This window comes from Mchenga conophoros, linkage group LG17 (genome assembly GCF_057382185.1).
Source record: "Mchenga conophoros isolate Kocher_MC1m ecotype Shallow Benthic linkage group LG17, M_conophoros_male_GT1.1, whole genome shotgun sequence".
NCBI classification, from domain to species: Eukaryota; Metazoa; Chordata; class Actinopteri; order Cichliformes; family Cichlidae; genus Mchenga; species Mchenga conophoros.
The window spans coordinates 39,603,783-39,620,355 of record NC_140542.1 but is presented as its reverse complement, the minus strand read 5'-3'; the positions used below and the strand labels follow the sequence as shown (position 1 = coordinate 39,620,355).

The 16,573-nt window shown below is 43.8% G+C and overlaps 1 protein-coding gene across 3 annotated transcripts in view; it reads left to right on the top strand.

Annotated features, from left to right (window-relative positions):
* adamts10 (ADAM metallopeptidase with thrombospondin type 1 motif, 10) overlaps positions 1 to 16,573 on the top strand; it is a 60,766-nt gene that overhangs the window by 6,192 nt on the left and 38,001 nt on the right. For all 3 annotated transcript variants that reach the window (XM_085253120.1, XM_085253119.1, XM_085253118.1), the window contains exons 3-4: positions 13,452 to 13,591; positions 13,674 to 13,883. In XM_085253120.1, coding sequence (XP_085109246.1) covers positions 13,452 to 13,591; positions 13,674 to 13,883 — 350 coding nt within the window. The remainder of the gene's footprint in view (positions 1 to 13,451; positions 13,592 to 13,673; positions 13,884 to 16,573) is intronic.

The following is a 16,573-nucleotide window of genomic DNA, read 5'->3' as shown; positions in this document are numbered from 1 at the left end:
CTGGGTCAGATATAAACCAAGTTTAGGTGGAGTTTATTTTCGTTATTCTGACTTTTTCCGTACTGCTACTAGCTAGCATGACGGAGTTTCTATACAGCTGGGTGGTGCTATGATGTTAATGATGTTGAACTTTATTTTGTTCATAAGTTATTAGAGTTGCCAACCGTCCCGTCTGGTATTCAGAGAAATATTACGCGTTTCTTATTGAAGTGAAAAGGAACAGTTTGTCCCGTAATTCAGCTACAATGAAAAAGACACAAAGCTGGAGTTATTCTGTGTTTATGCTGCACAGCTGCCTCTTCTCTCATCCTCTCACCCTCTCTCTCCCGTTTCTACTTCAATCATGAAACTGATCAATGATCAGCTGATCGGCTCTCTTGTTTGTTTATCGCTCACTTTGCTCCGAAAGAAGAAACCAGCGGATGTCGCGCTAAACAACAGCAGCACGTTTAAGCTCGATCAGCTGTTGTTAGAATTTATTTAATATTAATATCTAGTATCAGCTGATGTTTGCTGGAGCCACAGCTGTAAAGCTGCTGGTCATGATATGGTTTGGATATGTGGTGAGAGGGAAACATGAAGATGAAACCAGGAGATGTCCTTACTGAACAGGTGATGGAGAAACAGGTTTACCTTTTAGATGACATGAATGAGTTGAAGTTATGAACTGTTTCTGAGAGACAAATAACACCAGGATCCTTTTTTAGGTAGCTGACAGCTGGTAACTGTGCAGGGGCGGGTCTAGCAAAGTGTTGCCAGGGGGCCAGGTAGGGCATTAACAGGGAAAGGGGGGCACAAAGAAATACTTTTCTTTCTTATTCTCATTTAAAATGTCTAGCTTTTATTAAATAATTATCTGAATCTTACAACAAACGATTGATAGATTGATGCATATATACCATCAGAACAGTGTACATCACTGTCACAACAGTGTTTATTATCATTCAAAGGCTTTATGAGTTTTCCTATAATGGCGTGCCGGTCAGTCAAAATGCCCGGGACGATTTATTTGTCCCAGTCCAGCCCTGTATGCAGCTCATCTGCAGTCTGGTGTTACCTACATCTTCCTATTCAGAAGGCAGAATTTCTGAGTTCTGAGTACAATCGAAAGCACCACGACTGCAGTTTTTGTGTTGCATGTAAAAGGCGCACATGACGCTGTGACGTAGGCTAGAATCATGGCAGCAGTCAATGACGGTCCAGGCGTGGGATTTCTCTCGTGGAAATATGCACGTTATCTTTTCCTTTCTATTGGTAGGTGGCACAGTGCACCGTGGCAAGTAAGCAAGGTAGAAGACTGGCAAAGTTATGGAAGCAACACATTAACAAGAGAATTCTGAGTAAAACCAAAGTTACTTTCCCTAGTAACTAGTTACTTTGAAAGTAACGAGTAACTTGAAGTAACTGAGTTACTTTTGAGAGAAGTAACTAGTAATGTAACTAAGTTACTACTTTAAAGTAACTTACCCAACACTGTTAAACACGATTTGAATATGTCATTAGATGCCTGAAACTATATTTTTGCGTTATTGTATTTGTGTATAATTCAGTATGTGCACACGGGATAAAGTTGGATGGTACGAACTGGCTGTCGCTCCGAGTCCAGGCCTGCAGGTCGGGACCGACTGAGCTTTAACCCAGAACTCAAATCCTGCTGTGCTCTGACACGAGCCCGTCTACTAGAAGTCCTTCTAAAGGCAAAGAATAAAAATCCCTAAGTGTGCGTGTTTCATCACCCAGAACAAGGATATGATTGTGTATTTCCTAAACGTAACCTTTGACCCCCTCATATCCCTCGGTCTCTGATAGTTTGCCACACTGCTTCCCTTAAATAGCCCACCCCATAAACCCTGGCGTGCCATTTTCCCTCAGAGAGTTAGTTTTCCACAGTCACAGGAAGTCAGTTCTTTAAACCTGAACTTAATTACTATTTTTTTTTATTAACAAGGATTGAATGTCTTTGTGTGATGTGAAAGGAGCTGCCTGCCACAGTAAAACCATACAGGATTATCTACCTTCTTCTGCCCCGGGCCTTCTTAGCTCATAGTTTCGATTTTCTGCTACACACACACACGTGTGTGTGTGTGTGTGTGTGTGTGTGTATATATATATATACATATATATATATATATATATATATATATATATATACATATACATATATATATATATATATATATATATATATATATATATAACACCCAGCACGCCCCTGCGGGCGGTTTATCCTTCAAGCTTGGGTCCTCTACCAGAGGCCTGGGAGCTTGAGGGTCCTGCGCAGTATCTTAGCTGTTCCCAGGACTGCGCTCTTCTGGACAGAGATTTCCGATGTTGTTCCTGGGATCTGCTGGAGCCACTCGCCTAGCTTGGGAGTCACCGCACCTAGTGCTCCGATTACCACGGGGACCACCGTTACCTTCACCCTCCACATCCTCTCCAGCTCTTTTCTGAGCCCTTGGTATTTCTCCAGCTTCTCGTGTTCCTTCTTCCTGATATTGCTGTCATTCGGAACCGCTACATCGATCACTACGGCCATCTTCTTCTGTTTGTCTACCACCACTATGTCCGGTTGGTTAGCCACCACCATTTTGTCCGTCTGTATCTGGAAGTCCCACAGGATCTTAGCTCGGTCATTCTCCACCACCCTTGGGGGCATCTCCCATTTTGACCTCGGGACTTCCAGGTTATACTCGGCACAGATGTTCCTGTACACTATGCCGGCCACTTGGTTATGGCGTTCCATGTATGCCTTGCCTGCTAGCATCTTGCACCCTGCTGTTATGTGCTGGATTGTCTCTGGGGCATCTTTACACAGCCTGCACCTGGGGTCTTGCCTGGTGTGATAGACCCCAGCCTCTATGGATCTTGTGCTCAGAGCTTGTTCTTGTGCTGCCATGATTAGTGCCTCTGTGCTGTCTTTCAGTCCAGCTTTGTCCAGCCACTGGTAGGATTTCTGGATATCAGCCACCTCCTCTATCTGCCGGTGGTACATACCGTGCAGGGGCCTGTCCTTCCTGCATGTGGAGTGCCTTTATGTCAGTGGCTTCTATCTCCTCCTTTGGCCAGCCTATTACCCCAGCAGGGTACCTGATCACGGGCAGGGCGTACGTGTTGATGGCCCGGATCTTGTTCTTACCATTCAGCTGACTCCTCAGGACTTGCCTGACCCTCTGCAGGTACTTGGTGGTTGCAGCTTTTCTAGCGGCCTCTTCATGGTTCCCATTCGCCTGTGGGATCCCCAAGTACTTGTAACTGTCCTCTATGTCTGCAATGTTGCCTTCTGGTAGTTCAATCCCCTCAGTTCTGACTACCTTCCCTCTCTTTGTTACCATCCGACTACACTTCTCCAGTCCGAACGACATTCCAATGTCATTGCTGTATAGCCTGGTAGTGTGGATCAGTGAATCGATGTCTCGTTCACTCTTGGCATACAGCTTGATGTCATCCATGTACAGGAGGTGGCTGACAACTGCTCCGTTCTGTAGTCGGTATCCGTAGCCAGTCTTGTTAATGATCTCACTGAGGGGGTTCAGGCCTATGCAGAACAGCAGTGGGGACAGAGCATCTCCTTGGTAGATCCCGCACTTGATGGTGACTTGTGCTATGGGCTTGGAGTTGGCCTCTAGTGTTGTACGCCACATCCCCATTGAGTTCCTGATGAAGGCTCTTAGGGTCCCATTGATCTTGTACAATTCTAGGCATTCCAGTATCCAGCTGTGGGGCATTGAGTCATAGGCCTTCTTGTAATCAATCCAGGCAGTGCACAGGTTGGTCAGTCTGGTCTTGCAGTCTCGGCTGATTGTTCTGTCTACCAGTAGCTGGTGTTTTGCGCCTCTGGTATTCTTGCCAATTCCTTTCTGTGTCCCGCTCATGTATTGACCCATGTGCCTGTTCATCTTAGCCGATATGATGCCTGACAGGAGCTTCCATGTAGTACTGAGGCAGGTTATTGGTCGGTAGTTGGAGGGGACCGGTCCCTTCTTGGGGTCCTTGGGGATCAGGACCGTCCGGCCTTCAGTTAGCCATTCCGGGTGTCTTTCGTTAACTAGCAGCTGGTTCATTTGTGCTGCCAGACGCTCGTGGAGTGCAGTCAGCTTCTTCAGCCAGTAGGCGTGAACCATGTCAGGCCCTGGTGCTGTCCAACTCTTCATACTGGAGACCCTTTCTTGGATATCTGCCACTGTGATGGTTACTGGACCCTGTTCAGGGAGGTCGCTGTGGTCTGCCCTCAGATCCTCTAGCCACTGAGCATTGCCGTTATGGGTTGCATCCTTCTCCCATATGCTCTTCCAGTATTGCTCCGTCTCCAGCCTTGGTGGTGCTGTTCTCTTATTGTTCCCTTGCCACTGAGAGTACACCTTTGCTGGTTCTGTGGAGAACAGCTGGTTTATTCTCCTGCCTTCTATCTCTCTGGTGTACCTCCTCAAGCGGCTGGCCAAGGCTGTGAGTCTTTGCTTGGCAGTTTCCAAGGCCTCAGGTATGGACAGCTTGCTGTATTTCTTAGGCACCTTATTCGTCGCACCTTTCTGCAACTCCGTTAGTTGGCTAACCTCCCTCCGTGCTACTTTGACCTTGCCCTCTAGCCTCCTTCTCCATGGAGGGTACTGCCCCTTGTCGCTGTTCAACTTGTAGCCAAGCATCTCGTATTGTATTGTAGATCAGCTTGTTAGTGTCGGTAATCGTGGTTGTAGGTATTGCCCGTAGTGCTGCATTAACATCATCTAGCAGACCTTCTGAGGGAACTTCACGTAATCTTGGTAACCGGCTACGCGGGATCCAGGTTTCAAGCTTGGCCATGATCCTATTTTTCAGGTCAGTTCCTCTCGCACTCAACGATCCTTCTCCTATCGCACTTGGGGCTATGTACCCAATCTCGGGTGGGGGTGATGATATAGCATTTGTGTTGTACCTCGTCAATCTCTAGCTGTGAGAGCAGTCCCTTCTTTCGAATGTTGGAACACTGAGCTACTAGTTGTTTCGCCGTCATTGTGGATGTTGGGTATCGAAGAATCCATAGGTCCCTCATCCTATTCATGTAGCCCCTTCCGCCGGGGTTACTTGCATAGTAGCATTCCAACAACACCCTGTTTTCGTCTCTTGCCCACCGATGCCTTCTTGTTCCAGTAGCCCACTTTTCGTCAGGGTGCCCTGGTTCCTCAACACCTGACGCGGACCTTGTTGATCCGGGCGACGTCCGAGCCGGCATGCCTTCATATTTATCTGTCTCGCTCATGTCTGCGGTAGGCTTGCTTAGCATAGGGGGTCTAGCCTTAGGACCCTTACTGGATACAGACGCCCCAGGCAGGAATCGAACTTGCGATCCTCTGTTCCAAAGGCGTGTAGTCTAACCACTACGCTATCCAGCTGCTATATATATATATATATATATATACACACACACACACACACACCCCCCTCATCTGATGGTTGGTAAGACCTGGCTCACAGCTGATACTCAACTTCATTTAAAATGTGTCGGACAGATTTGAGGTCACGTTGTTCCTGCTTCCCAAATTGTTGCCTCAAAGTTAGAAGTGTCTGTATTTGTGCTCCCAGACTGCACACAGGAGAAGAGAGGCACCGATACGGCCCATCAGAGCTTCTTCATAACTCATATATTTCATACTGAAGAATCACCGCATGTAAAAATCTCTTTGCTTCAAAGAGGCAGCAGGGTTTGGTCTGCAAAACAGTCGTGGTGTAGCTGGCGTGGAGGGTGGGGCACTTTTCCATCAGAGTGCTTCCTTTCACTATTTTCATTTGGCGATAACAGAACTGAGGGTGTATTTATCAGCAAAGACATTTCTGTATGGCACCCAGTCAGGGTGTTCTCTCCTATTAAATATAGCACGCGTGTTTCCACCGACTGTTTCCTCTTTGTTTCGACGTCTCCTGTTCGATTTTTCTGATCCTGAATCAGACGTTGAGTTCCTTCGCACTAGGTCGCTATAGCTTAAACCGCATGGTTGACTAGAAAATCAGGAATAATGTGTTGTCGTATGCTGCGTTTTCTTTCCTTCCTATGAAGCAGAAGTGCATTCTGGGTGCAGTTATTTCATTACCTGCACACACCACACTGCAGCTGTGGTTTCTGTATGAACCTGGAATTCTTGTGCATGAATCTATAGTTGTTGTTTTGGGTTTTTTGCCAGTTATATGCTGTCTTTGTCTAGTTATTTCAAACTTGTGCTTAACTCATCTGAAATCTTGACTTTATGCAAATTATTTTTGGTCATATTTTTTCAATTTTTTTTCTTCCTTTCGTCATTTGAAATCCTGAAGATGTCAGTTATTAGGCATAAAATAGTGTACCGGCCTGAGGAAGTCAGCATTTGTCAGATTTAAAACATTTTTTTATTACAGTGAGAAACTCTTTCTGTAGCTTACATTAGGCGTAATGTAAAACAGCAGCTTCATGCTGCCAAATAGAGCCGCCTGTGCTTTACTGCAGTCCAACATAATAAACTGTTTCCTAAGCTGTATGTCTTTGTGATGCAAAGACATACGTGTCCCCGTCTTATCATCTGGTAATCTTATCAGCAAGTGATTAACAAGCTGCTTCTGCAAAAATCTCAAACCATCCCTCATTTCTTTATATTTTGCTAGGAAAATGTGAAATACAGGCATGGCGATGCATTAAAACGTGCAAACATACATGGAAATACAGCATGAAAGCAAAAACAGAGTTTGTACTTTACTGTCAGTCAGTATTTGGGACGACCACCTTGGGAAAAGTTTCTTTGTGGAGTCTTCAGGAATATTTCTAGGAGGACATTCAAAGCTCTTCTCTGGCTGCCTTTTGTTCTGTGCTCAGTAAATGCTGACGTCTGGCTTGAGCCGTGACTGAGCCTCCACCGTGTTTTGACCTCGTCCGTGCATATTAACAACCACTCGAAGCATCAGACCCGTGGCTGCTGATTTTCAGTCCAGTTCTTGTGTAATGTGGCACCTGAGCACTTTCAGCTTGTCATATCTATCTAATAGACTCCAGTTTGTGCATGTAAATGGAGAGTCCTCTTCACACACTGAGGTTAATTATGGAGTTCCACAGGGTTCAGTGCTAGGACCAATTCTGTTTACATTATACATGCTTCCCTTAGGCAGCATCATTAGAAGACATAGCATACATTTTCACTGCTATGCCGATGACACCCAGCTCTATCTGTCCATGAAGCCAGATAACACACACCAATGAGTTAAACTGCAGGAATGTCTTAAAGACATAAAGACCTGGATGGCCGCTAACTTTCTGCTTCTTAATTCAGATCAAACTGAGGTTATTGTACTCGGCCCTGAAAATCTTAGAAATATGGTATCTAACCAGATTCTTACTCTGGATGGCATTACCTTGGCCTCCAGTAACACTGTGAGGAACCTTGGAGTCATTTTTGACCAGGACATGTCCTTCAAAGCACATATTAAACAAATATGTAAGACTGCGTTCTTCCATTTGCGCAACATCTCTAAAGTTAGAAATATCCTGTCTCAGAGTGACGCTGAAAAACTAGTTCATGCATTTATTACTTCCAGGCTGGACGACTGTAATTCATTATTATCAGGAAGTCCTAAAAACTCCCTGAAAAGCCTTCAGCTAATCCAAAATGCTGCAGCAAGAGTCCTGACAGGGACTAGAAAGAGAGAGCAGATTTCTCCTGTTTTGGCTTCCTGTTAAATCCAGAATTCAAAATCCTGCTCCTCACATACAAGGTCTTAAATAATCAGGCCCCATCTTATCTTAATGACCTTGTAGTACCATATCACCCTATTAGAGCACTTCGCTCTCGCTCTGCAGGCCTACTTGTTGTTCCTAGAGTATTTAAAAGTAGAATGGGAGGCAGAGCCTTCAGTTTTCAGGCCCCTCTTCTGTGGAACCAGCTTCCAGTTTGGATTCAGGAGACAGACACTATCTCTACTTTCAAGATTAGGCTTCAAACTTTCCTTTTTGCTAAAGCATATAGTTAGGGCTGGACCAGGTGACCCTGAATCCTCCCTTAGTTATGCTGCATTAGACGTAGGCTGCCGGGGGATTCCCATGATGCATTGAGTTTTTCCTTTCCAGTCACCTTTCTCACTCACTATGTGTTAATAGACCTCTCTGCATTGAATCATATCTGTTATTAACCTCTGTCTCTCTTCCACAGCATGTCTTTTATCCTGTCTTCCTTTTCTCACCCCAACCGGTCGCAGCAGATGGCCCCGCCCCTCCCTGAGCCTGGTTCTGCCGGAGGTTTCTTCCTGTTAAAAGGGAGTTTTTCCTTCCCACTGTCGCCAAAGTGCTTGCTCATAGGGGGTCATATGATTGTTGGGTTTTTCTCTGTATCTATGAAGCGCCTTGAGGCGACTTTTGTTGTGATTTGGCGCTATATAAATAAAATTGAATTGAATTGAATTGAATTGTCCCCCTTCCTTAAGAACGTCTTCTCGACAGCGATCCTTCCAGTGAAACCTTTTCAGATGAAGAGTAAGGAGCTTGGAAAGAAAAGTGTCTGGACTTCTTTAAGTTGCTTGAAGACGTTTTACTTCTCATCCAAGAAGACTGAGGCTACGTCCACACTAATGCGTTTTCGTTTTCTCTCCGTTTTGGCCTCACGTCCACACTGAGACGGCGTTTTCCTCAAGGAAAAATGCAGCGTTTTGAAAACGCTCTCAAAAACACATACATTTCAAAAAGAAGCTGTCCCGTCCCAGTATGGTCACTCGAAAACGCAGACGATGACGCATTTTAGTCATGTGATGCAGTCATGTAACCAATTATACAGCAGTTGTTTTGTTTGCTCTCAATTTTGACAGCCCTAAAAAAGATTAATATCAGTTTGTACTCCTGATAGCTTTTCTTTAAATTCTTTAATTCTCACTTGCTTTTGCGCAGGACTAGAACGTAAGCGTTTTGGGCCGTTTCAATGTGGACGCACAACTCTGTGAAAACGACTGAAAACGCTGGTGTGGACACGTTTTCAAGTCTATCTGGGCTGGTGTGGACGTAGCCTTAAGCCCTGTGTGAGTGTTCCCCCCAAGTGGGACAGTGAACCCCCTATTGATCCTCTACCCAATCACACGAGCCCAGGTGTGAAAATGGGTGTGGGTCACAATCAGCCAAGGTTTCGGGTGAGCTCAGACGCTCAGATGCTTTTCTTTTCAAGGTCCTTAGACTACGATGACCTGGATAACTGAGGACCTTCACAGACATTTCAGATGAAGTTTTAAGTGAACAGCAGATGGATCACGTGAAGGGCCAGATGCTTCGCTCAGGTCGTTTCAGCGTTTTGCTGACTTTCTGATACTTTTTGTAGATCTTTTTTTTCCGAGGTTTGCTAGTTCTTCTTTTATTCTCCACTTGTGCAGTTTCCTCAAGGACGTGCTGCACATCATGCCGAGACCAGAGATGGGCAGTAACGCGTAATCTGATTACTTTTTTCAAGTAACGAGTAAAGTAAGGGATTACTATTGCAAAAACGGTAATTAGATTACAGTGACAACAGCTGTGTGCAGATCAACAATGGATCATATATCGAGTGCAGAGAGAGTATGAGCGTGCAGCGTTTAAAGCGTGGAAGTACTGACCTTACTTTGAGTTTGATTCCATAAAAAGTGACAAAAACATTAGTGTCCGCTGTGCGTGGGAAGAAAACTTCTTTTTACAGCGAAAAAAACCCTAAACTTCCAACAAGCACCGAGTAGCTGCCACGTAATGGGAAACTCACAGAGAAACTCGCGGATTCTTCCACTGACCGTGGCACACCTGCACCAGGGTAAACCTCCGCCTACCCCACTCCTGCTTTACAGGTGAAAATAGAGCAACAGGACCGCTGAGTCTTTGACTTTATTTATTTTCTGCTGTGTTTTACTTGCATCTATTTGAAAGACTGAGTGTAAACACAAAAAATATTTTATTTTATGTGCTGGAATGTGCAGAAAATAGGTTTAAATATTAAAAAAATTTCTTCCAGTCAGAGAATGTTGCATATAATTAAATGTTTGCTTGATGCATAAAGTTAAACGATTAAAACTAATTTTTAAAAAGAGACTTTTCCATTTGATTACATTTTGGATGATGGATTATGCAGAAAAAGTAGAATTGGGCTGAAAGATCTATCGCTTTATTACCTATTCAGGTTGTAAATTGTGTCTTTAAAAGTAACTATGTAACTAAGTAATTAATTACTTTTGAAAATAAGTAATCAGTAAAGTAATGGGATTACTTTTTGGGGGCAGTAATTAGTTACTAATTACTTTTTTCAAGTAACTTGACCAACACTGGCCGAGACATGCCAAATTTTCACCTAATAGGTCGTTGGGAATCACCTCATCGGTGCAAAAATACGATTTTATGCCTGTGTTATTTTTCTCATAAGTTCAGCAAAAGAAAGGGAAATAAATCACGTGTTTTTCCACCGAATTGCTAGAAACAAAGTTCCTAAAATACAATTTAAAGGTCATCTGTTGTGTTTGAACACACCACGGGTCCATTTCTTGAGTTAGATGCTGTTTTTATGCTTGAGTGAGTCACAGGTCAGTGATACGTGCATTAAGACACACAAAAACATTCCTCTGAAAATTTTTAAAGACCACAAAGAAATAATAAGAAAGCAAAATATAAAGAAATGAGGCATGACTCAAGACTTTTGTATAGTGCTATTTTTAGAAGCTTTAATACAGCAAATCTAAGACTGCACCTCTAATGGCTCACTAAAGGGTTGATAACTATTTTTGCACTCTTACTTCTCGCTGGCTGTTCTGAGTTCATAGCATCCATAAATGTCTCCTGTAACTGTTTTCACAACAATCCTTTGAAGCTGCCTGTGTTTCGTGTCCCTGTGGGTGTGGGAATGAGGATTTGTTGAGTTCGCCCAAGCTGTAGCTTTAGACTGTAGGTTCATGTGTCTTCTGGTTTTCATTACACTTAATTCTGTGTGAGGTCTCGTTAATTTCTTCTATAGACACAAATTCTATCTGCTTTATTAGTACTTACATTTTCTGTCCAGGAGTTTTTCCTGTGCTTCAAACGTAGGGGAAATACCACCTGCCGGCTTACATGCTGTGCTTTACAAGAACAGGATGGATTTGTTGTGGGAAATCTAATGCTTTTCAGGAAGTTTGGGGGGGAAAAATGCCAGTGGGGTGCCTCGATTGCCCACTGTAGGAGAGTCATGGCTAAAAGTAATAATGAGAATAAGAGCTATTTTGGTGAGTAAATAAGAAGTAACGGATGTTGCCGCTGATGCTCACTCTGAGAATTCAGGGTTTCATCTCATTTTCATTTCCAATGCTTCAGCTATAAAGCAGATATTAGGTATGCATCTGTGTGGATTGCAGTATGCTTTTAGGTTTAAGTTCTGTTTTTCCACCGACATTTCCCAGCCACTTCAGTGGGTATATTCCTACTGGGTCGGACGCCGTTTCACCTTCAAAGCTGCTTTAAAACATGGCACAGACCCAACCAGTTGCTGCAAACATTTCTCACAGATTTTGGTCCGTGTCGACATGACGGCATCGCACAGTTGGCGCAGATTTGTTGCCTGCATGTCCACGATGTGACTCTTTGGTTCTACACATACCCAAAGGTGCTGGACTGAGATTAGTGAGTGGATATTCGAGTTACTACTGCCTTACAATCAGCCTTCTTCCCCGTTCTGGTGCTCGGTTGCAATGCACTTACACTGTGTTGCATTTATAAGCTGTTGAACAGGTGTACCCAATGAAGTGGGAGGTAGTGTTGAAGTGTGTCTCCAAATAGTAAGCTTTTGGCACAGTGTCTATGTTGAAATACATCCAGGCAGTTGTTTATCTAAATGAAGGTCTAAGGAGCTTGGAAACAAAGCAACTGGACTTCTTTAAGTTTCTTTCAGCTTTAAGCTTCTATAAGTTACTTAAAGAAGTCCAGTCGCTTTGTTTCCAAGCTCCTAAGACTACCATGACCCGAATGAGTGAGAACCTACACAGGCATATGTAAATGATCAGATCTGTTAAGGAAAAACAGACTTTGACCCAGAATAAGTTTTTATAAAGCTGGTACATGCACTCTTAATGCAATGTTAATGTTGACTACAGTATAAAAAATATATCACTTGACTGTCTATATTTAATGCACTGTCTGATTGGTTTCAGTAGCAGTATTCAATTTAATTCAGTTTTATTTCTACAGCGCCAAATCACAACAACAAAGTGCTTCTATATTGTGAGGTTGACCCTACAATAAAACGGAGAAAACCCCAAAATCTTGTGACCCCCTATGAGCAGCACTTTGGTGACAGTGGGGAGGAAAAACTCCCTTTTAACAGGAAGAAACCTCCGACAGAACCAGGCTCAGGGAGGGGCGGGGCCATCTGCTGCGACTGGTTGGTGTGAGAGAAGTACTGATATATAAATGAATTACTACTCACAGGGTGTTTTTGGACCGTTTAGCAGCCCAATGAAACAAGACGAGACCCAAACACTATGTAAGCTAAAAATCAGAGTTTACTAGGGAGCTGGATTTTATGGCAGAACATTAATAGACAGACGAAACAAGTTAGTATGACGCTGTGGCTGCAACACATTAGATAATCTTGCAGAGGAATACGGCAAAAAGCGATGTGGTAATGGGGTGCAGGTGTGCAGCTTGGTGTGGAGGTGCGATAATGAGGAAAAGTGGGAACACGCTGTTGGACAGGGAGGAGATGACAGACGAATAGATACCTGAAACATGTTTAGTCTCAATCTAATTTAGACTAAACACGAGGGCTGCGTCCTTTGTGTTGAAAGGGTGTTTTTTGCCGACACGGGGCTGGAAGATTAACCGTGAAATCTGAAATGCAGAAACTGCATTTGTGTTTTGGTTCCCACAGTTCGAAAGGCTCGAACGCCGGTTGTGTTTTGCACTAACGTTCCCATGTCACAAATACACTGCAGCCTCACAAAGTCTGTGTGAACGCAGTGTTTGTGCTGTAATTGCGCTGTTTATTCCAGGCACAGCTATCTGCTGCCTTCAGAGAGATTTTTCCTTTAAGTCTGTACCAGGGAGCTCTGATCTCTGGGTATTTACTCTGTGTGGGAAGGGGCCGCTTCTCCACCAAGCGAGACCAAAGGTTTAAGCTGGGCTCCTTTTGCTAGTGACCCTTCCCCGTTAGTAAGCTGACGCCGGCTGTTTGGAGCTGAGCGAGTTTGGACAATAAATCATTGCCGGCCTCTTGCACAGACAGGAAGTATACAGTTTCAAGGTAACCATGGGAACATCCTTATGGCCTTGTGAAGGAGGGGTACTTGGAGCGGAGGCCAAAAAGTCTGCAAGTTCCTCTTTTCCAACTGGGTTAGTCACTCAATAAAAAAGCCCATTGTGTGATTTAAAATAAGCAGCTCGCAAATCCTCCAGGTTTGTATTTTTTATTAGAGTCACTTGGAAGAAGCTGAATTTTGTCTTTATCTAGTTAAACTCTGGTGTTGATTTTACACTGTCTTTATTTCTCCCCTTCTAGCTGCTTTCCTATCCAGTCTAGGCCAGTATGAGATCGCCATCCCAGTACGTGTAGGACCCAGTGGCGAGATGCTGGACTCAAAAATGACTGAACACCACCAAAGAAGAAGGCGCAGCACTGAAGACAGGCTTCCTGACTCTGTATTATGCTTTTTTATGTAACTTTTTTAAAATTAAAAATACATATATTTATTAATTTCTTGTGCATCTTTCTGTCTATTAGCTCTTCTACCAGCTGTCGACATCCCGGAACAACTTCCTGCTCAACCTGACGCTACAGGGAAGCCTGCTGTCACGGCAGTTCCAGGTGGAGTACTGGAAGAGGGGTCGTTTAGCCTGGAGTCACCCTTACTCTCCTCATTGCCACTATGTGGGACACCTCCAAGACCAACCGCATTCCAGCAAAGTGGCCCTGAGCAACTGTAACGGCCTGGTAAGACTCGACCCTCCCGTTTAAATCCACAGCTCGTACACTGAGTGACGGCAGCAGCAGCAGATCCTGACATCAAAGCGTGACACTTTAGCAAACCTCGAGTCCTCGAGCAGCTCTAAACCTTATCTGAAAGGAAGAATTTATGCTACAAAAGAGACACTTTTCACTTTAAAAGATGACATCATTAATTGTGTCCAGTCCAGCGCTGCTACTGTAGACTTAAAGCTTTTTAAGGTGATTACCAGCAACTTTGTTAGGCGTACCTTTCAAGTGTGGTCCACTTGGTGCAAATATCTAATCAGCCAATCACACGTAAGCATACGATTTGCTGAAATTGTGGTGGAAATATGATTTAAGTGACTTTGAACGTGGCTGTTGGTGACAGACGAGCTGGTCTGAGTATTTCAGAAACTGCTGATCTGCTGGGATTTTCCCGCACAGCCATCCGTTTACAGAGAATGGTCAGAAAAGTTCCAGCGATCTGCATTTTTTGTGAGAAAATACCTCGTTGGGGTCAGTTGTCGATGCTTCATGTTGACCAGAAGGCAACAGCAACTCAAGTAACCGCTCGTTCCAAAGGAGGTATGCAGAAGAGCGTCTCTGATTGTGCATGTTGAAGCAGGCGGGCTGCGGCTGCAGAAGACCACACAGGTTGCCACCCCTGTCAGCTAAGACAGGAAACTGCAGCTGCAGTTCACACAGGCTCACCAGAATGATGATGATGATGATAGCAGACTGGAAAAACGTTGTCTGGTCTGATGAGTCCTGATTACTGCCGCCACATTCAAACATCAGTGTCAGACAGAAACAATACGAATCAGTCCGTCGATAAAAACCTTGTTCATGTCTTTATGGACTTCCACGGTGTTCCCATCTTCTTATGGTGCTTCCAGCAAGATGAGGGGCAACGTCACAAAGCTCAGATCATCTTAAACTGGTTTCCTGAAAATAAAGAAGAGTTCGCTGTACTCAAACGGGCTCCACAGTCACCAGTTTCAATACAATACAACACCTTTGGGATGTGATGGAACAGGACTGATCCGCAGCAGCTGTGTGATGCTATCACATCTGTATGAATTAAAATTTCCAGCACCTTGTTAAATCTGTGGAACAAAGATTTAAGATGTGTCTGAAGCCCTAAAAAAGTAGACGGTGGTGGGGTGGTGTCCAACCCAGTAGTGTAAAGAGTGTAATTAATGAAGTGTCTGGTTAGTTTATAATAATTGTATAAGAAATCCCTGACTATCAGTATTTCCATTCTGAGGATTTATGTTGTGTCATAGTGTAAAGTTGCTTGTGATAGATGGTTGCGAGGAAAAGGCAGTAATAAACTTTATTTAGACTTTTCTACCATTCAGTGGTCCAGTCCACTGCGGGGGCAACCTGCATGTGGCGAATAAAGCTGTTGACTGTTCTAAGTTACTAGAAGGTTTACAGAAAGAAATCAAAGTATATTAAAATCCCAGAGATTGATAAAAACCAATAAAACTAAAGATGGGTAAAAATCAAACACTCACTGTCACGTCTGCGAGGGCGGCGTGAGGAGGATGCGGACCCAAACACAGACAGTGGAGGCGGATCACCTCACTCTCAAAAATGTTTTAGTGCAACTTTGGTAGCTATGAAGCCGCACTTGATGGATTGTTGGAGCATCACGGCTACTGTAGTCAGGAACCTCGAGGAGGAATCTGGGTCCTAAACTCCAATCTTCTTCAGGTCCCAAAAACAAACGAACACTGCAGCATCACTGAGAGTTAAAACTGTCTAAATTCTTTCATCTTTAATAAAACGATCAGCGCTGCTGCTTTACCAGGTGTAACAATTAAGTTTAACATCCAGGCATCCATGAAAACAAAATTTAACAGAGTTAGAAGTTAGCAGGAAGTTAGCTCGCTAGCTTCCACCTAAACATGATATAGCATGTTCTGACTGAGAGATTTCTGAAAAAAATCAAACGTACAGCTCTGCTATCACTTCCAACATAAATGAAGACAGAAAACTAAACAGTGACGTTTGTAGGGTTACTGAAGTTGGGCTAGCTGGTATATAATGATGTGCTACGTGATCACTAGCTACACAGCTATGTTAGCATAAACAGTGAAGCTGGAGGATGAACGCTAACTTTTTTCCACTTGATAAAAGTTAACATGAGGGTTCCCGATGGTTAGGGACAAATGCAATCGCATGGCAGGATGCTGTAAACGGACCAAACATCAGTCAGGAGAACAACTGAGATAATCCATCCACAATACGAGGTTAGTCATTAATATACTGCAACAACATGGGAATAGAGCAGCTGCAGAGAATTCAGCATCAATGAATCAATGGTAGGGAAGAGGAGGAAGCAAGAAGAATGAGCTGAGTAAAGTTTGACTTATCTGACTGTTTTGTTTTGATTAATGCGCCTTATTGTCCGATATGCCTTATGTACAAAAAATACGGTAACTAGATGTGGAACACAGGGAAGATGTAGCGACAGAGAACTTCAGGCCTGAGTATACAACACACGGGAGACACAGGGACATAGAGACAAGGGTGATTATACATGAAACATGGGACAAAAGCACAGAGTAAACATGGGAACAGAGACTAAACACTGAGGCAGGAAGGACTAAGACCACTAAGAAGTCAAAGAATATTAAATGAGAATCTGAAACACTCAGTACTGTGACATTCACAGAGGCTTTTTA